A 21,865-nucleotide genomic window follows, 5' to 3' on the forward strand; every position below is an offset into this window, starting at 1 on the left:
ATGGTTGTTTACATGAAAAACAGCAATTCATGTGCGCATGCATGCACACACACACACACACACACACACACACACACACACACACACACACACACACACACACACACACACACACACACACACACACACACAGGCTGAGGATGAGACAGCATTTTGTGGCCAGTCATTGTTTAAGATAGGACGCATTGTGTACCTCCAGTCTGGGCTCTGAGCATCTAGGCTGTGACAGGGCACTGTGTGCGACTGTGCGTCTGTGTGTGTCTGTGTGTGTCTGTGTGTGTCTGTGTGCGTGCGTGCGTGCGTGCGTGATCAAGATGGCAGGTGAATGGCAATCGTTATTCAAAAAGGAGATAATGTCCGCTCAGCTGGTCCATTCTAAGGCAAACATTGCAATGTCCGTTGACATTGTCCTGTTGTTCTATCATTTCCATTCGTTTTTATAGGCCAATTATTTATATCAAGTAGCCTAATGTATTCATTTGAGTTGTGTTTTTAACTAAATTGTTATTTCATGGTAATGCAGTTTCAGAACATTTATCAAAACAATTGTGGAGGAAAAGAAATTAACACAATGGTTAGCCTTGGTCATGACTCATGAAGCGTACTTAGACTTTATTCCTTGTCTCTTGATTACGTTGGCATGGCTACCTCTTAACTCATTCCCCGCCTCCCCCGATAGTCCCGAGAAAATCCCAATGTCGTTCCCCGCCAGGCCCGATAGTCCCGAGAATTTGCTTTTATATAATGTAATGTTTAATTACACTCTCCCCCAGCTCGTGACAAATTTTTATCCTTTTATCTTACAGAGAACCTAAAATATCACACATCAAAGTAAGTGTGTTTGAAAAAAAGACTGTAATAATGTATAAATTGCAATACAAATGCATATAAATCTCCCCATAACCCACAGTGAACTGGCACAGTGACGCATTTTGCGCACACAAGGCTGGCGGAAAAAAAAGAGAAGAAAAAAAAAGTGTGAGAACAGCTGTGTGTGTGTGTGTGTGTGTGTGTGTGTGTGTGTGTGTGTGTGTGTGTGTGTGTGTGTGTGTGTGTGTGTGTGTGTGTGTGTGTGTGTGTGTGTGTGTGTGTGTGTGTGTGAACATCTCTTAGCTGGCTGGTGGTCCACGGACCACTGTCTGTTTCAGTGGTCCCCCTGTCCTGATCAGCACAGTGCTATCAGAGTCTCTGATTCAGAGATCTGTCTCTCTCTCTCTCTCTCTCTCTCTCTCTCTAGATACAAAATAATTATCGCCAATTCGCCATATAAATGCTTCTAAAACATACCTGAGAATGATGATGGTTGATTAGAATCCACAGGTTATAATCCATATATCCAGGCTATAATATATTGTTTTGTAATGGTCCACAAGCAGCCAAGCAGGCCATTGGCGCCAGGCGGTCCTTTGCAAAGGGGGGTCCCTGGTCGGCTTTCTAACAGGGGGTCCGCGGGCCCAACGCTTCGCTCCGCAGAGCAGTGGGAACACGATAATCAACTCTTACAAAATCAATCAATAAAACTGCCCGATTACATAAAGTTCACGACGCGATCCAGTTGAGTCAGAGACAAGTGAAGTGGTCCCTGGAAGGGGGTCCGTCCTCTCATTACCCTGCCTGGTCTCCAGCCAACACTTCTCACGGACCACCACCAAAACTCCCACGCTCCCCCACCACGCTCCTCCCAAAAAGCAAGAGATCAACTAGTGTCGTTACTAACGAGCAAAGACGCAGAGGAGCTGTTTAGCAGGGCAGTGCAGAGGATTTTTTTAGGGGCAGGGGGAGACATTTTTCCAACATGTCCTAGAATGTGAAAATAGCAGATCTACAAGCTCGACTTTGATTGATTGATTGAAGACTTTATTAGAAGTTTGCATAGGAAAAGGTACAGTTTCATGACGGTACAGTTCACTGGTACAAGGTCTACTAAAAGGAGATCCATGAAAAGACTAAGCTTATTTCCACTGGAAACCATTGAAGTATCTCATATAAAATTGAATGACAAGCTCTCAATGTGTCACAGTCTCAGAGCGATGTGTTGAGCTTGTAGAGCTTGTAGATCTGCTATTTTCACATTCTAGGACATGTTAGAAAAAAGACTCATGCCCCCTTTTATGTCTATTTGTGTGTGTGCACCTGTACAGAGCAAAAGACAACCAGCAGACACACAGAGACAGAGAGAAAGCGCCCCCAAGTGGGGGCTCACAGAAATACTCACAGAAATACTGCAATATAGTATGTGAGTTTTTTGGTCAGATATAGCCAATAAAAATATTTTTCTCTGCATTTTTCTAAACAGAAAATTCTAAAAATAAATCCTATTACATAATTACATTAGTACACTTATCTGATAATGCCTGAAGCCATAAAGACACATCTCAAGTGAGTTATCCACTTGAAAACAGATCATTCACAAAAAGGTCAATAACTCCAATTATTTTGAATTTCCACCTGGATTTTGAAAAAACAAGGGGTTTGAAATGGCCAAAACTCTAGATTGCTACATCGTACATACAAAAAAATATTTTTTGGAGAGACTAGAGGATGTCCTCTTTTAATCCATGCACTGTATGACATTTTCGTGCAAACAGGGAATTTAGGAAAAATGTCTAAATATGAAGAAAATGCTTAAACAAAATGGCAGGGGAGCCTACAGTGAATGTTAAAATGGCGGTCAATGTGTTAATTAGAAAAAAGAAATGATTCATTAACCAGTAATTTCACAATTCTCTGAAGTGTTTCCGTGGCATTCGCAATTTACAAGTAATTAAGCGTATTGTCTCAATGCAGTGATTCAAACACGTTAATAAAGGAGAGTTTGAGGGGCAGGGGGTATTTATCATGAAAAAGTTATTAAATCACACCCAATAATTATAGTATATCATTGTAATAGCACAGTCATTACTTGCAATAATTTTAGTTTAGTTTAGTTTATGTCGATCGATCCTCATCAACAGTATCACAAAACACCAAAAAAAGGCATAGGATGAAGCTTATTTATGCCAATCCTTTATAGAACTACATACATAGTTCGTAATAAACAAATACTCAAAAATACTCAGTCATTATATTCAAGACTTCATACACTTTTTACGCTTAATGTGCATGTACAGTATTAATCATTGTACTGTATCGTTGATTACGTGATTGGTGGAAACTCATAACATAACTGGCAATTAGATTCTTACACTGAACAATACTGCTGTGTCTTTAATTTGGACCCTAACACTGGCCGTCCATGTTGTTTTTCTGCAGCTGCAGAGAGGCAGCCCATATTGTCGGGTGAAAACCTCAAATAGCCGATCTACAAGCTTACAACACATCACAACCCTTACGCATTGCGAGCTTGAAGATCTGCTATTTTCAGTACTTTTATGTGACACTCTTGTATGAAGAAATAGGACATTGATTTAGGAGAAAACATAAAAGTTAAATTATGGACATAAAAGGTTTGTGCCCCGCGGCATCGATATGCAGATACGCAGCAAGCTTTTTCTGCTTTTCTTTGTCAATCACCATCAATAATGTGATTTATTCATCTTCATTTATCGTTATTTCACTTTAAAAGTATTTTACCAATACCTAATTTTTATCAATTTTGGCGAAGGGGGAAAATAAATCTTTTAAAAACAATTGATTTGTTGATGGCCTGTCAGCTCACTCAGCTCGCTGTCACCAACAGTTAGTCACAGTGTGGTGAATACTGATTAGAGCCCCTGCTTGCTACTTTGTTCAAAGCTGACTTCTAGTCAACTTTTTAGTGGAAAAAGCCTAATCACTTACAGCACCTGCCACCCTTCAATGCCTCTCCACATTGGCAATTAATGGCGACTGCTCTCTCTCCATGACAATTTAGGACAAGCCTGACCAATTTCCTATTTTGGTGGACTTTCACTGGAAAGACGTTTAAAAATAAAATAAAAAGTCCCTCTGGCTTAAGAATGTCATGAACTTTGATATTATGGAAACATCTAGGACAGTGAGTTTAAAAGATCCTGGCTGATAGAAATCGCTGGCAGGCAAACATTTTCTTCAATTCGTTCAGGAGCTAGGTCATGGCACCCAAGAAACAGTGGTGGAAAAAGTACCCACCTTTTTTACTAAAGTAAAAGTGTCAATACTTCAATATAGAAATACTCTGTTACAAAGTAAAAGTCTGGAATTCAAAATTTACTTGAGTAAAAGTACAAACATTTTGGCATTAAAATGTACTTAAAGTACCAAAAGTAAAGTACTCACTTTGGAAAATAGCAGATCTACAAGCTTGTAGATCGGCTGAAGTGGTTGAAGTGGTTAGTATATGTTTTGTAATAATAATGAATCTTCAAAGTAACTAGTAAGAAAAGGTAGTGGAATAAAAGTACAATATTTGCATCTGAGATGTAATGGAGTAGAAGTAGAAGTATTGGAAATTGGAAGTACTCAAGTTAAGTACAAATACCTCGAAATTGTACTTAAATACAGTACTTAAGTAAATGTACTTAGTTACTTTACACGACTGCTAAGAAATGTTGTGTAATAACCGATGTGGAAGTCAAGGAAAAGGGAATTGGCTACGCTTTTTTTGTCAGCGCTCTGTAAACGACAAATAATAAAAAACTGGCAAGTAATAAACACGTAATCCCCCACCAGTGATGCAATCGCACCTTTGGGACAGGCAGTGACTGGAGAGGTTAGGCTACTTGATGTATGGGGGGCAGAAATGCTGTCTGCTCTCCTCAGAATTAGATGTACAGTAAAAGTAATAACATGAATTGTATACTTTGAATAGTCCTGTTTGTTTGCAATAGGCCTCTGCCCCAAAATATAAGAACTACCTTTCGATAAGTTGGGAATGAGAATGAGATAGGGATAATGCTATGAGTAAGATGTGTGTGGACTGGAAAGCAGCATGACGAGCAAGAGAGGGTTACGGTTGTAGATGTAGATCTGGCTGAGACGTGAACTCAACCTGGTGATTTCTGGTGGAGGAAACTGGGGTACAAGGGATCCCAAACTCTTCAGGCCGTGACCTTCCAAAATAATCACATTTGAACTGGTGACCCCCCAGCGGATAAGCACTTTGAATTGTTGCTGTTACATTTAGTTTGACTCCACAGAAAAATACTTCCACAGATAAATATTGTGAACATAGCCAAACTACAAGTTCACAACGCCTCGCACTGCAAGGTGTTGTGAGCTTGTAGATCGGCTATTTTCACAATGTATTTTTTTTTCTTACGTAATATTTGATCATTTGGCCAATTTGGTATTAAAAAGGTCTCTTAAACGTCATTCTATTGTAACTTTTGAAATGTGCACACTTAGTGAGACAATAATGGTGCACATTAAGCTATAATCATCTGGGGACCGGCAGAATCATTTAGGGACTCCTCTGGGGGTTCCGACCCCCAGTTTGGAAACCACTGTGCTAGTAGTGAGTGACACAATGTCAGCATTATAGTGTGACAGACCAGAGAACAAACTAATGAACAGACGGATGCCGGCCCAACGACTCAACTGTTGTGGTCTAGCACAATAATAATGGATCTGACGGGAGACAGACTTCAGGGAAATGAAAGAACAAAATAGCAGGAAGGATAATATGAACTAGCAGATCTGGAACAGAACTCCTGCATGAATGAATGAAGGACTATCAGCGGGTAAGAGACCCGACACCGATCCTCTACTGCTCCTTAGTGCTGGCCAATGGCTTAGAATTCATATCACAATTTATATTTTTGTCTAATTTGGACATTCAATACTCTTATTTATTGACATATTAAAGTTTATAAATAATATTCCTGTATAAATGTAACCTGAGTCAAATGTATATAAAAAAAATACATTGATTGTCTTCTCCAGACACATAATAATTGAGCAAAGACAACTCTTGATGGTACTGTACAAGTATGCTCAGAGAGAGAAAGAGAGAGAGAGAGAGAGTGTATTGTACAGATTAGGCAATGCTTCCAACTTCGAATCAAATCTTATTTGTATTCAGCCTTTATTTAACCAGTGTAAAACCACATTGACCAAGGTCTCTTTCACAAGTGTGAACTGTGTGAATATTGCACAGCTTTGCCAGCAATAACATAGGACAATACAAATGACAGACATATAGCATCTGCACAACACAATGACTAGCTAGAAAGCTCAAGGAAATAGAATTCAAATTTAAAATAACTGAACGGGATAGAGACCAGTATGAAGATAAAAAAAGATTTAAAATGTGCAACACATCAAAGCAGTTACTGGTAAGCACAGTATGTCCATGGTAATCCTTTAAACTCCTTAGAGGAATCAAAGAAGCTATTTTAGTCTGGTCTGCAGGTCGTTCCACGACCAAGGCCCAAAATACAAAATAGTTCATGCTTTTTTTCCAGACTTTTGTTGAAGGCACGACATTGCATTGGATCTAAGATTGAGAGAGTTCTGAACTAGGACAAATTTGGAGCCAAGATGGGAGATTACCGAGAATAGCTTTACAAAGCACAATGATGATGTGTTCTGACAGTGGAGTTAGTTCTAAAAAAAGGGGGATCAAGTTTATCCAGTGTTGAAGAGAAGGGCAAATCTGTAAAGGGTGTCACCATGATGTGATTGATCTGCGTCAAGAACAGCTGTTTACGAGGGACTTCATTCTTTAAAAGAAACTCAAAGTACATTTAAATGTCTTTGCCCTCTCCCATACGCATTCATTATGTATATTTTCCGTTTAATTACAAAAAAAGGGAAAAGCTGCTTTTGTTCCGGTTACGTCATCGACGTGTCAGGTGACCTTCGGTTACCCCGGAAATAATGGTGACCCATAAGCTAGCGAACAGCGCCATCCAGCGTCAAAACAAGGAGACGTCGTCACAGTCGTCGGTGGCGGCCTGGGACCATTAGCAATAAGTCGTCAAAGTCGTCACAGTAAATTAGTTATTAAGTCGGCCTACCACATTTGGCCTCATGATCATATTGGACTTTTTTTCCTGTGATTTAATTGGCCACTGTCATCCCTCGGGGGTTCAACGCGTTCTAACTCCTTCTTCTCCACGCAGTGGAGATACCATTGTCTTTTAAGAATCGATGTAGTTTTGGCTTACACAACATTTCAGTCCCACTCACACCTCACAGGTACGCTTCATTTGGCTTAGAGGCAGGGACAAAAAAGAATATAGGCTACAGTATAACTGTTGTGTCTGGGAGGAAAATATTTTCAGAAACCTGGCCAGTGGCAACCCATGTCGTTAAATACCCGCAGTTCAGTCGCTTTTACTTTGGGGGAAAAAGATATTTACCGATAGCGACTTAGTGAATAATGTTTTCTTACTTAGATTAACTTTTCAAAGTTTGCCTGCTGTCTGTCTCCATGTGCCCAGACGCACCTCTTGAATGAGAATAGACAGGACGAGAGAAAGAGACAAATCTGTTGCGAATAGCGTAGCCTTGATTTTTTGACCATTTAATAGCAATTTGCTATTAGACTAATTTGACTAATGTTTTCATTATCTTTCTGAAAGCTTCCTTTTCCACTGTATACGTGGGAATCATGTCCTTAGCTATTAATGATCGCTCTATCTGTTGTAACTCGTACTCTCATAACAGGAGGAGCTTCATAATTGAAGTTTATTTGGCTGAGGTTATACTTACAGGAGCTGCAGAGCACACGCACATAGATGGAGCACCACAGATGAAAAGCAAGCACAGAGGAATTTTGTGTTTTTTCTTAAAAATCAATATTACTATTTCTATATTGAGAAAATACCAATTTAATCAAAGGTTTACTGTATATAATATCACCCAACACTACTGCTGCTGCAGGTGGAGAACCCCCCTGAGCCTCATATACACTCCTTTGAGCAACAGTGATCACTTTATTTGACAGCAAGGCCATTTCCATAGACAGCAAGGATATTGAGTTGTCATCCTCTCCTCCAAAGAGACTATAGAAAGAAACCTGCCATAATAATTCACTTTTTGAAGAAAAAAAAAGAAAACGCCACACTACTCGGGCAGGGGAGAAAGCTGAAGGGATCCGACGTGTGCGAGAACGAACACCTGACAAAGAAGAATGCTGACATTACCAGATGGGCATGCTTCCTGAGAAAACAAGATCCAATCAACTTGGACAACACATTTCAAGGTGTTCATAAAACTGAATGGGTCACCAGAGGAGGCAAAAGTGCTGATCATCAGGGATGATTGCGAAATTGGACAAGCACCAGACATGCCAACTCCTGGGAGAGCAGCACGCCAAGGCAATGAGCTAGCCTTGGATCAAGACTATCATAGACAAACTTTATCGAGTCTGACTTTTACTTTAGTGTCTATGAGATTTCTTGGTGTCTGCCCCCCCCCCCTATAAAAACTGGCTCGTACTTCTATGATAGTCTTGATTCAAGGCTAGAGCTATCCCAGCATCACACATTTAAAAAAGTTGAACTTTGACAGCCAACTCGGTATGTGTCGCCATGCCACTGTCACTGTCCCCTACTCCTGGATGTTGGTATGTGTCACTATGCTGCTGTGTCACTGTCCCCTACGCCTGGATTCCCCGTCACTCCAGGCAGCTTGTGGCCATGCATGCAGGCTTACATAGTTTTGAGGGAGTGCAGTGCTGCATGCAAGAGCAATGGCAGCTTGTCTGAAAGAAAACTATATTTCTTTTAACTTTTTTAACTATATATTTTTTTTAATCTTATGTTAGAAATTGGCCAGTTGCTCAATATTGATTCATTTCACATTTAAAATGGCTCATTTAAATGTGAACAATATTCGTGGGTTTCTGTACAGTATAATATACTAATTTTACTAGTCCCACAGTCTTTAGGGCATTAACGACTTGTGATTTTTGCAAGTCGACTCGACTCAGTAAAACGTTGAGTTGAAGTCGACTTTATCGTTGGATGACGTCATCAGATCACACACGACCCCCCAATTATTTTGGAGGGTCCAGATGATTAACTTAATGTACAACATTGTTTTCTCACTCAACTGTAAACAAACCAACATATGGTTTAAGTATATAGACTCTAGGGTATCTTCACATTTCTAAACTGCCAATTTAAGGACTTTTCATTGCCTTTTCAAAAAGTTCCTCACTGCCACGTTCCTAACTTTCTAGTGCACGGATGAATTTTTAGTGCACGGATCATGCACCATATGTGTAGTACTTTTCATCAGAGTTGGGTGTAACGCGTTACAAAGTAACGCGTTACTGTAATAATACTACTTTTTTCGGTAACGAGTAGTGTAACGGTACTACTCCTCCGAAATAATAATAACACTACAAATACTGCCTGGTCGCGTTACTCGCTACTCGCTACTTTCGTGCCTGCAGTTTCTGCTTCTGCCTTCAGCAGGAACCGATTGTAAACATCATCACTTGTCTTTTAAAACATTGGAACTGCCATTTATCTAAAATAACTAACCAAAGAAGAGGTAATCAAACACATTTGATAACACATTTGATTGTCAGCGCAGCAGCAGGTCACGGTGACACTGTGGCAATCAAGCCGCAGCCAGCAGCCACCCGACATTTGATAACCATCGCATATAGATTAATACAAGGGACTAAAAACAGCAAACCCCCCAAATACGGATATTTATAATATCAAGCAAAGAAATGAGTTACCTTTTGCCCATGAGAGAAAGGGAGAGAGAGAGAGAAAAGAGAAAAAAAGAGTGGCACGGCAGCGCATCACGAGGTGCGCAAAGCCGACGTTTGAATCACAGCCTAGATTAATATCCTACACGTGACAAGATACATTAAAACCCCCAAATAGTGAGTATTAAATATCCAGCGAGCCACAAGAATGAATTAGCCTACTGGAAATGTACGGTAGGCTGAGAGAGAGAGGGAAAAAGAGCACCTCACCTTTGCTCTGAGACTCTGACATGAGCTGATGATGACGGACAATTAATAATTCCTTATGCAAAACCATCGCTGCATGTTGCTTTTTTAAGCAAATGGGAAGTTTTCCGCTGCTAGAATTAGTTTGACATTGTTTTAGTGCTTCTGCTGCACACGGAGTCATCTCATTGTAGTTCCATCACTTTCGCCTGCTACAGTAGGGTAGAGTGGGGGAATAGGCCCCCCCTGGGGTAATAAGCCCCCCAGCTGTATTTGACTACAGAACTACCTACTTACTAATACAAATTATAATAATTACTATATGACCTGCTGCGCTCTGTGGGGGGAGAATCTCCGCCAGGTCATGTCCACCCCTGGACTGGAAAATTCATAGGAGCCAAATGGAATGAAATCTGCTTAAACTGACTGACATATGGATACAGAACTATAGGCTATAATGTCAGGTGGAAACCATGTATGTCCATAAATAAATGAATAAACTCATATGTGAGCTAAATAAGGCCACAGGGGCTCAGAAATAATTTAATTATTATAATTTTGATTAATTATTATAACTTCGTATTATTAATATTATTATTATTATTAGACTCATTCAAATGACCACCAGTGAGCCCTGCTCACTTCATTGAACAACATAACTGTATTGTATTAGATATTATAATAATATATAATAAATATTTAATACATCTAATATATGTTGGCAATGCATCTCAGGCTTTTTTATGGAGTAACGCAAAAGTAGTGTAACGAGTAGTGTAACGAGTTACTTTCTCCAGGAAGTAATGAAGTAGTGTAAGGCACTACTTTTTTCAGAGGTAATATGTAATATGTAGTGCACTACTTTTTGGAGTAACGGATCCCAACTCTGCTTTTCATACAGCTTTCAAACAAAAGAATCCGCTTGGAAATCCGTTCAGGCATTCATGAGATAGAAGCCTTCAAAGTCAAACAAAACAAACAAACATGGCTGCCATTTTGAAAGATGTGTTTGTTATGGGGCTAAACATGCAATTTCACGATTGCGATCATGCCTAATACATTTTAGGCATTTTTTGAATTTCTTTTTTTCAAAATGGCTGCCAACTCGGGAAACTCGGGCTGTGGCAGTCTGGGGGTACTGAAATAACTCGGGAAACTCGTGGCTTGGCTATGAATGAGTTAATACCTCTAAAATGACAAATTAAACATTGTCCAAATTGTCAAATATATATAGGGCTGTCACGATATGACATTTTACATGACGATTAATTGTCACTCAAATAATTGGCGATTAACGATTTAATTGTGTTTTTGTCATTGACAATTACATTTCTGTTTGGCTTTTAGGCTTTGAAGTTGCACATGGCAGATATGACACAAAACCTAAATACACGAAGAAATTACTGACATATTTGACAACTTAATACTTAAAAAATAACATTGATAGTGGAAATAGCCGATCTACAAGCTCACAACGCGTCGCGATTCGACGCGTTGTGAGCTTGTAGATCTGCTATTTCCACTATTTTTGACATGGAAACGATTATGACGATTATGAAAAATAATCACGATTATGTAAAATAATCACGATTAGACGATTATGTAATAATTGTGACAGCCCTAAATATATAGAGGCAGAAATTGTGCTATTTTCACAATAGAACCATGTAATACCAAATGTAATGTAGCACTGTAATATTGGATCATTCCGTCCTTGACAATAAGCAATCCTACTGTTTGAATGCTGTACAGACGCACACATGGAGCAAAAATAATGATAGGAAAAAAATACAATGGATTTTTTCTTCGACTTTGACTTTCGACTTTCTGTGGTGGTGGTCGACTTGTGTAATGAAGTCGACTTGTCGACTTTTTCGTTAATGCCCTAATGTACATGTATACAGTATGAAATGTTCTCTTGTGATTTGTCACTATGACATTACGTGACAAACAAAATTTACTTTTTGTGCTGATGAATCATTGTGTGGATTAAGCTACTTTTCCTGTCATAATATATTATCACCTTCTGACATACAGTATTTTGACCTCTAGTTTACACAAGGAGAAGATGGGCTGCTGTTTTTTTTTTTTTTTTTTGCAGTGTAACTAGGACATTTTCCCAAATACTGTACTTAAGTACAATGTTGTGGTACTTTTACCATACTGGATTATTTCCAATTTTCAATACTTTTACTTCTACTCCTCCAATACATCCCAGAGGCAAATATTGTACTTTTACTCCACTACAATGTTTTGAAAACCTTAGTTACTTACTGGTTACTTTGTAGTTTTTGACCGCATTAACCTCTTCAGCTCTATATACATTTTTGCCATTTGAAAATAGATGATCTACAAGCTCACACTGTGTCATTGTTAGCTTATAGATCTGCTACTTTCAAAAGATTGAAAAAAGAAATAAATTAATAAATAAAAGGGGGTCAATCTGCGTAGTGGGTACTTTCTACTTTTGGTACTTTAAGTACATTTTGATACATTTTGTACTTTTACTCAAGTAAATTCTGAATTCCAGACTTTTACTTGAAATAGTGTATTGCGGTATTGATAATTTTACTTCAGTACAAAAAGTGAGTACTTTGTCCACCACTGCATAAAGCCATGCATCGATCAGTGTCTTGAATCTTCAGGTTTTCGGTACCCAGCATTGGCCAGGTTCATTCTGTAATAATCTCCTGATTCTCCTCTATCCCTCCCTTTCTGTCTCTCCCTCCCTCCCTCGTTCATTGACATGAATAGAAGAACAAAAACAAGAGGGCATGGCTCTAGTACTTTGTGCGGATAAAAGCATCATGGAACAAAAGCTAAACGTACAGTAATTGTTAGCTGAGTACCTGGATAGACATACTAATACAAATATTGACATACAGTATTAAAGATAGCATGGAGGAAATGTTTGCCAAGACGGGGCAGAAGGTTTTGTTTATTCATAGAGATTTAGCTATCGATTTTAAAAAAATCCCCATGAACACACAATGACTGAGTTAATCGATGCAATGTACAGTATAGTATGAATTTACTGTAAAGTATTTGGTGAGATAAAACAACAGAACATGCCATGGTTTTATTTATCTATTTTTAACAAGTGCTCGGCAGTGGTAAAGTGCCTGCCCACAACCGCAGAGGTTGTGGGTTCGAATAAGGGTGGCATAGCTGAATGGTTAGGGAGCCTGCCTGGGGAACCAGAACCCCTGGTTGCCCCAGGTTCGATTCCAGGCCAGGGTAGCAATGTCTATGTGTGTCCCTGCGCAAGACTCTTAACACCTAATTGTGCACGCGCTCCTTGTGGGCAGCGAATCAGCAGGGTTGGGCTGAAAATACTAAATTTCCCTTACAGGAGGAAATAGGTATCTATTATTATTATTATTATTTAATCCACCGTGGTGCGTCTGGCTTTGTCGAGCGTCTGCATGAACGCAACTGGCCTGTGTTAAGGGAGGGAAGCCGGGCAGGGAGGGCGGCACCTGTCAGCAGAGAGTCAGTGTTGGGCAGGAGGAGTAGGACAAAGGCTCTACGAATTAATTGGCACAACAAACAACTAAATTGGGGAGAATTAGGAGGAATCAATTGGTATAACTACTAAATTGAGGAGAAAAAAATAAGAACGCGTGCCATTTGTTTTGGTTAGAAGTGGTGTTAAAATGTCCTTTTTGATTGGCTGTTAAAATGGTTGTTATGTCCTTTTGATGGGCTAAGTGGCCACATGAATAGTCCATCAAAATGCGTTTAAATCTCATCTCCTTGTTTGTGAAGCTCATCAGGCTTTGTCTGCCAACACACATGGGTGTTTCAGTTTGTTGAGCTGAGTGTTGTTGATGTCTGAACTCTGAACCTCCTTCCCAGAGTGTTTTTTCACAGGATCCTTATCGTACTGTAGTACCGTAGCTCCTTCATCTAAACTCCCAGGGCTGTTCCAGTGAGCCTGCTTTCATCAAAAATAAATACAGTACATGAAAAAATAAATAAATAAAGAGAGAGAAATCTCTGGTCTTGCCAACGCTAAGAAGCAGTAATGATTATACAATGGCGTTAAATGTACAGCATTCTGCTTGACCTGACGTACACGCACACGCACACACACACACACACACACACACACACACACACACACACACACACACACGCACACGCACACTCAGAGGGAAAAGATTTGACAAGGATCGTCACATTTTCTCTCATAGGGTATTTGGGAAAAAAAATCAGGTTAAGTTAATACTCTACCCAACAACATTGCATAATGGTGGATTTATATTCCACCCACAGCACATTTCATTTTTAATCATTCAATTAGCTAAAAAGACCGTAGAGCAGCTGTTTTGTTCTTGTGTTTGGTTTGAACTCCTGCTGGGGTTTCATGTGCAAACTGGAGTTTTATTCCTGTTGACTCTGTCTGACTCCTCCTCCGCTGTGGTGGTGGTGGAAAATAACACAGTACATTTACTCAAGTAGGCTACTGTACATGTGTACAATTTAATTTTGAGGCATTTTTACATTGCTGGAGTATTTCCAGTTTTCAATACTTTCACATCTACACTCCACTACATCTCAGAAGCAAATATTGTACTTTTTACTCCACTACAATTATTTGATAACGTTTCATTATTATTACAAAACATACATAACCACTTCAGTATATAGATTTCGGCCATTTGAAAATAGCCGATCTACAAGCTCACAATGCGTCTCGATGTGAGACATTGTGAGCTTGTGGATGGACTATTTTCACTAGATTTTTAATACAGTTTGAACTTGTGAAATGGGACCTTTGTGCTTTTACTCAAGTACATTCTGAATACGGGACTTCCACTCGTAACAGAGTATTTCTACATTGCAGTATTGATATTTTTACATAAGTAAAACATGTGAGTACTTCTTTAGGGGTGTAACGATACATTTAATAGCGATACGATACGCATCACGATACATGGTTGACAATACAATACATGGACGATATTGGTTAATTCATGGTGATACGATGCGATTCGATTCAATGGTTTAAAATCGATATAGTAACTATTTAGCAAAGAAATGAAAACTGTGAAACGTGTCAATAGTGCAGAATTTTTAAGGGAAAAACGTATTAAGGATATAAATAAGTAAACACTATGATTCTCTAGCAAATACATGGACATTATATATTAACACATAAAGGACAAACCCGCACCTTGACATGAACACAGAGATTACACACATTTATCGATAGACCAAGAGTAGCTACTGTATATGGAATGGAAAAGTAATTACACCCCTCTTTTTCATTTTCCATCTTAAAATTGCTAAATACAAGGCACATAGTGCCTCTAAGTTTCCATACAATCGATTATTTGCATTGCAAAACTATTCGATACCGATTATCTGCATTGTTAAATGATACGATACCATACAAAGCCAAACGGTACGATATTTTGCTTTTGCTTATCAATATAGGTCATTGCAAATTAAAATCGATTTTTCGATTCAGTTACTATATCGTTACACCCCTATACTTCTTCCATCGCTGCATCTCAACAGAGGCGGCGTGCCGAGAACGAAACGTAACCCGTTTGTTACGGACACTGTCCAGCTGAGAGGCGTGCTAGTGTTCCTGCTGCAGAATCTGCCTGCTGTGAGCCTAGCCGGGCTCTGAGGCTCAGTGTAATGGGTTGAGAAATCATCCTATTGATTGGCTTTTTGTTGAATATTTCTGTTAAGACGGAGGTTCAAGGCAAAACACCCTTTTTAAAATGTTGAAAACAAGACAGCCAGAGAATGTGCTCGAGATTACATTTGCGACGGTGTTGTGCGCAGCGCATTCACGTCACGCACACACCGACAACACTCCAATATCAGTATCTGTTTGTGCATGAGAGCTGCTGTATGATAATGGCATTTATGAAATCCAATTGAAGATCTGTGTGTGTGTGTGTGTGTGTGTGTGTGTGTGTGTGTGTGTGTGTGTGTGTGTGTGTGTGTGTGTGTGTGTGTGTGTGTGTGTGTGTGTGTGTGTGTGTGTGTGTGTGTGTGTGCGTGCGTGTGTTGGCAGAATATATTGGCAGCCTGGCAGTTTAATACTTGGCTGTCCTCGTATTGGTAATGAGCCCCAAAGCGATGTCCAGTTTTAGTGTATTCCTGCGTGTGTGTGTGTGTGTGTGTGTGTGTGTGTGTGTGTGTACACATGGCACATGCGTGTGTATGTGTTTCCAAGTTGGGTTTAATGGGGTTTTAATGGGTTGTGCATCTCTAATGGGGAGCCTGGCATAGGACACACACACACACACACACACACACACACACACACACACACACACACACACACACACACACACAGACACACCCCACCGCCTTCCCTTCTGTTGACAGAACTGACAACCATAGTCCAATTCCATTCTCGGAGCAAGGTCAACACACACGCACGCACGCATGCACGCACGCACGCGCACGCACGCACGCACGCACGCACGCGCACACACACACACACACACACACACACACACACACACACACACACACACACCCTCCTCCGCCTTCCCTTCTGTCTCATCCCTCTCCAAACATCACTTCCAACGTGCCCATATACTGTGTACAGTACTCAGTCAGATCTTGTCTACATCATATTGTTGACAGCCAATTTATTGCTCTTGATGAAAGCAACTCTCACAGTCTGTCTGTCTGTCTGTCTGTCTGTCTGTCTGTCTGTCTGTCTGTCTGTCTGTCTGTCTGTCTGTCTGCAGGTTGCCTATTCCAGTGCTAAGCAGGACAGATTCAGGTGTTTATCAATGCATGGTGAGGAACAGGATGGGTGGCTTCATACACAGGAGAACAGAGGTGCAGGTGGCCTGTAAGTACGAGCACGCGCGCGCACACACACACACACACACACACACACACACACACACACACACACACACACACACACACACACACACACACACACACACACACACACACACACCCTTGACACACACCCCTGGGGAATTAGTTGTTGTTCTGTTTATTCAGGAGGGTCAGAGCAAGCTGTCTTTGCCCTGATTACAGTAAACATAGCGTAACATTTGTGCTGTCCAACGATTAAAAATCATAATCGCGATTAATCGCATGATTTGTGTAATTAATCGTGCGGTTAATCGCATAACTCAAACTTGAATAATATTTTTGTTGTAAACGAAGCTGGATGCATCCGCATTATTATTAGCTCGCAAATGATTTACCACATACACCATTTATCTCTACAATGGTATAGTGGTTTATTTTTCATAGGCAAGACATCTCGCTCATGAATCAAATAACCGGGGTTACATTCTTTCATAACCGTTTTCAACTGGGGGCATGTCAAAGTAGGTTCGGGGGAACGCGTACCATCCTGGCTTTGCTGCATCCATAGTAGGAGGACGTGGGACGTACATTAGACGTACTTCGGCAGCGAAGGAACCACCAGTAGTTTGGAAGAGACACAAGCCAACTTTCAAATGTCTGTGACCGGGAAATGAGAGTCGCAGACCAGACACAGTGTCAGTGTCCTCTTGCTCGCTGCTCTGCTCTGGCTGTGAGCCTGTGACGGGGTAGTGTTGACGACGTGTGGTATGCACGTGCTAAAGTCGCTGTGATTGGTTGAGCTGGCAGAAACAAGGATTGGTGGATTCAGTTAGCAGAACATAGCATAACCAAAGAAGAAAGAAAGGAGGACCTTAGCTATTTTGCACGCCAAGCCCACCACACATACACACACCAACGCACGTGTGCAAACATGTGCACGCACACACAAACACGCACGTTCATAAGCGCACACAGCGACATTTAAAACCCTTCAACTGCTGCTAATTGGCAATCACCAGTTCTCCTTTTAAACTCTGGTACGGCTGGAGCAACATATTCATGAGCACAACACACTGAACTTTGTGTCTTCAAAGTACGTAACGGTTGCCCTGACAGTGTTTTCCCACAAAATGTGATGTAAAACAGCGATAGATTTTTCTTTCTACGGCCTCACATCAGATGAAGTTGACGCTCCCAGACCCTCCATAGAGCCTCCTCATGGTGCCATGAATAAAACATTGCCAGACTGATGTCTAACAGCGTAGCGGGCAGGATGTTTTTACCCCTTCACTGATTTCATTGCTGTAAGGATGCTTCCAAGGATGCTTTATTAAGGTTTATTAAGATGTGGCGAAATCCAAAATACACTTTTCACACATTTTAGAGCATGTATCGGTAGTGTATATTCTTATGTCAAAAGTCACTAAAAGGCCAATCTTAATTAGTTGAAACTGTCAATCGTACCGCGTGATGACATAGGCAGACCCTTATATGAATCGTGATTTCATTCGCCTGTGCTATTCTCATAGCTGCACGTTCCTCCAAACACACCTGATTTTAATTACAGTTGCTCTGTTTTGAATCTCACTCAAGATGACCTCCAGACGGTGTATTTCTCGTTTTAAAGTTAATCAGCACACTAAAATATGTATCTGAAAACATTTTAGGTTAGAAATAAGCAACCTTATAACAAAAATGCTTTGCACTGGCCGTCCCCCTTTCCCTTGGCCTGCGTGAGCAACAGGCTACGCAAACACTAGTCATTGTGCTGCACAGCTGCAGTGGAGTGAGAATCCATCGTTCCTTTATCCTGAGGGAACAGGACATTCTGATTGAGACACGGCTTCAGACTGAAACCTCAAGATAAAATGAGCAAAAAAAAAGACATTTCACCAGGCCACCAGGATGCACTAAGGGTGCGTATACAAGCATCTCAGACTAGGTTTAAGTATGCTTACGAGGATATGCTACAGCAGGTTTAAGTTATCCTGGGATCTAGCCTGCTATGCTACATTTGTTTGTTTTGTCACTTCAAAGGGAAATGACAAAACAAAATCCACCTAACGTACTGTGTAGCATTGCAGGCTGGTTTCCAGGCTAGGTTTAAGTATGCTTATGAGGATGCACTACAGTCATTTTAAGTATGCTTGCAAGGCTGCGCTACAGCAGGTTTAAGTATGCTTACAAGGATGGTGAGGAACAGGATGGGTTTAAGTATGCTCACGAGGATGCACTACAGTAGGATTAAGTATGTTTACGAGGATGCACTTAACTTAAAGACGTTTTAAGCACTCACTAGGATGCTTACAAGGATGCACTACTGTAGGTTTAAAGATACTTACTGGTATGCTAAACGTCTGGACTACTGTATAAGCAGTTCTCTTTCTCTCTCTCTCTCTCTCTCTCAGTCCTGGGGAACTTCTCGTCTGAGGAGCAGAGAAAGACGGTTACTCAGGGTAGAGCAGCCGTCATCAGCCTTCCCCCGCTTGCCTCCTTCCCGCGACCCCTGGTAACATGGTACAGAGACGGACACAAGATCATCCCCGGCAACCGAGTGTGAGTTACACACACACACACGCACGCACGCACGCACGCGCGCACACACACACACACACACACACACACACACACACACACACACACACACACACACACACACACACACAGTCATGATTATTATGTTTTACATGAAGCTCAATTAAGTTAACAAGATGACTTTTGGCAGAAAAGATATGGATTGGAGCCGAAGCTTATTTTGCCCACCTTATTACCATTTAAATTGATGATCACAGACTGTAGCATAAAGAAAACGTAACATGCTTTGGAAGCTCAGGCCTTCTATTATAGACCCCTACAGTACCTACCATTTATTCTAAATATTTAGGCTTCCAAGAAATGTCCCGTTTTCTTTTTATAGATAATAGTTCAATAGGTTATTATCAAAAGGTCATTTTCCAAAGGGAAAATAAATTACTTTTCGGTGACTCAAATCGGCTTCACCTCTGTAATCTACAGTAGCCTACAAAGTGAGTAAGTAGCATATATACTGGAGCAGACGTCATGGTACATTGTGCTTGTTGCATTTGACAAGGGATTAGTTTGACATTATTGTCCTGCTAAGTTTGATAGCATGTGCATATTTTCTTCTGTGCTGCTATCAGCTCTCCCGTCAATGTTCGTTTGAATCCGGTTCCAGTTCCACATAACTTAATAACACAGCCGTTGTGACAGAGCAGGGAAGGGGCAGGCTGTAGTACAAACACACTGTTCATTATTTTACACTGCATAGATTGTTAAAGTATTGATCGGGGCGAGTTAAAAACGCGCATCGATTTTGGTTCAGAATTATTGTTGGAATTTTGCTCAGTGTTGTACAAAGAGCCATTTTATTACTGTCATTTCTCTCTCTCTATTATGCTCGGCGACTGCTCGCTATTTGTGATAATTGTTCCTCAAGAAGGAAACTGTAAGGGCCTTGTCACTGCGCTGCACACATGACTAGGGGGAAATGGGCAAATCTTTCCACACCTTTTTAATGGTGGCTGCTTACAATGGCTGCCTTGGAGAAAAGGTCACTGTATGTGTGAGCTGTTTTGTCATATTGAGCTCAACTTTCTTGCATTGAATGAAGTCGGAAAGAGTGCCGCGCTGCGAGCTTGTAGATCTGCTATTTTTGAAAAATCGTGAAAATGTGTGCACATTTTTCAATATATATTTTTCAAAGCAGACTTTTGTAACTCAAATCTCTGCTTCTGGGGGGTCCCTGGAACAACATATTTTGATATGGGGGTCTGCGCCCAAATAAATTTCATTTGGGGGGTCCTTGACATGAAAAAGTACCACTGATTTAGAGGAAAGATTTAGAAGTCGGGTCAAAGATCGGGTCAAAGATATTCAAAGACTTGGACATGTTTTCACGATTTTTCAAAAATAGCAGATCTACAAGCTTGCAGTGCGGCACTTGGTGCCGCGCTGTGAGCTTGTATATCTGCTATTTTTCAACAGTTAAAGCATAAAATAATAGTTGAAAGTGGTTCAAATCTAACGCGACTCGGGCACGTTCCAGGTATTTGAGTGTTAAAGACGCTGGACCACAATTATCCAAGTACATTACTGCACCTGCACGTCAATATGCTTGAGTCAGCGCTTCATCCCTCTGCATTAGACTGACTCCTCCTGTCTCGCTATGGGATAGAGATCCTTCATTCCTCTTTGACTATAATTCATCCTGACAATACCTCACCATTAACATTGTCTTTTTAATGAAGGCCTGATGTGAATTGAGGACCTTAAGTCCTAACGTCACTCGTTCATGCCCAGGGTCACGGAAGTCATTTCTCTATGGAGAATAACATTCATCTTAAAGTCGTCTAATAATTGTGGTCCATAAATGAACAAATTGTCCTGGCGCTTTTGTTCAGGGAGGTGGCTCTGTATCGTTTATGAAAGTCAGTCAGTCACTCATTTCTGATGCAGTCCGTCTCTGGCGAAAATGTTATGCATTTCGGTGCTAACGTTAGCGTTTTCTCGCTGTCAGTTGGTGATTCATATCCATATCAGTTAAAACGCCGGGATCATTTGTTTGTTTTTTGGAACACAGTTCTTATTTGACGCGATATTAAACAAGTCTATGGGAAATCTGAATGGGGGGGAAATGACCCAGGTAGGATGCGTAAATTACGTCAAGCTCACAACGCGTCACAACGTGACACGTTGTGAGCTTGACGTAATTTACGTGATTACGTAATTTACGTGAGCTTGTAGATCTGCTATTTTTGGTGAAGAGAGTTGTCATAGATGGAAAAAGAACTCATCAAGTACAGTGCAAATCAGGTCTGTTTTACTAAGCATAGTGAAGTGATATTGATGTAGTGATATTGATGAATTCCAAATATTATCAAATTATCTCGCGGCACCCCTGGACTGGCATCACAGCACCCAATGGGTGCCCTGTCACCCACTTTGAAAACCCCTGCTATTATAGATGACCTGGGTCTGGTTCACTGAACAACACATGAACAGGGCTTCTTCCCCTTCATTAGAACTGTCACAAAAGTCACTTTATGACATTGTATGATCTGAAGGGATCTGCATTGTGGGGGTTGTTTGATAGTTGGGTTTGGATGCAGACAGTACCAAAAAACAAAGTGCAAAAAGGTCCTCAAAAAAGTCCTCATGCAAAATCTTCAGACTAATTTACACCTCCTCCTCCTCCTCTTCTCCCACCTTTCGTGTCTTCTT

The 21,865-nt window shown here is 40.6% G+C and overlaps 1 protein-coding gene across 1 annotated transcript in view; it reads left to right on the forward strand.

Annotated features, from left to right (window-relative positions):
- Positions 1 to 21,865, forward strand: part of LOC308282129 (protein sidekick-1-like) — a gene marked incomplete at both ends in the record, with an annotated part of 370,021 nt that overhangs the window by 153,635 nt on the left and 194,521 nt on the right. The window contains 2 exons of the mRNA XM_080722473.1: positions 16,543 to 16,649; positions 19,033 to 19,180. Coding sequence (XP_080578599.1) covers positions 16,543 to 16,649; positions 19,033 to 19,180 — 255 coding nt within the window. The remainder of the gene's footprint in view (positions 1 to 16,542; positions 16,650 to 19,032; positions 19,181 to 21,865) is intronic.

This window comes from Nannobrachium achirus (genome assembly GCF_963921795.1).
Source record: "Nannobrachium achirus genome assembly, chromosome: 3".
NCBI lineage: Eukaryota > Metazoa > Chordata > Actinopteri > Myctophiformes > Myctophidae > Nannobrachium > Nannobrachium achirus.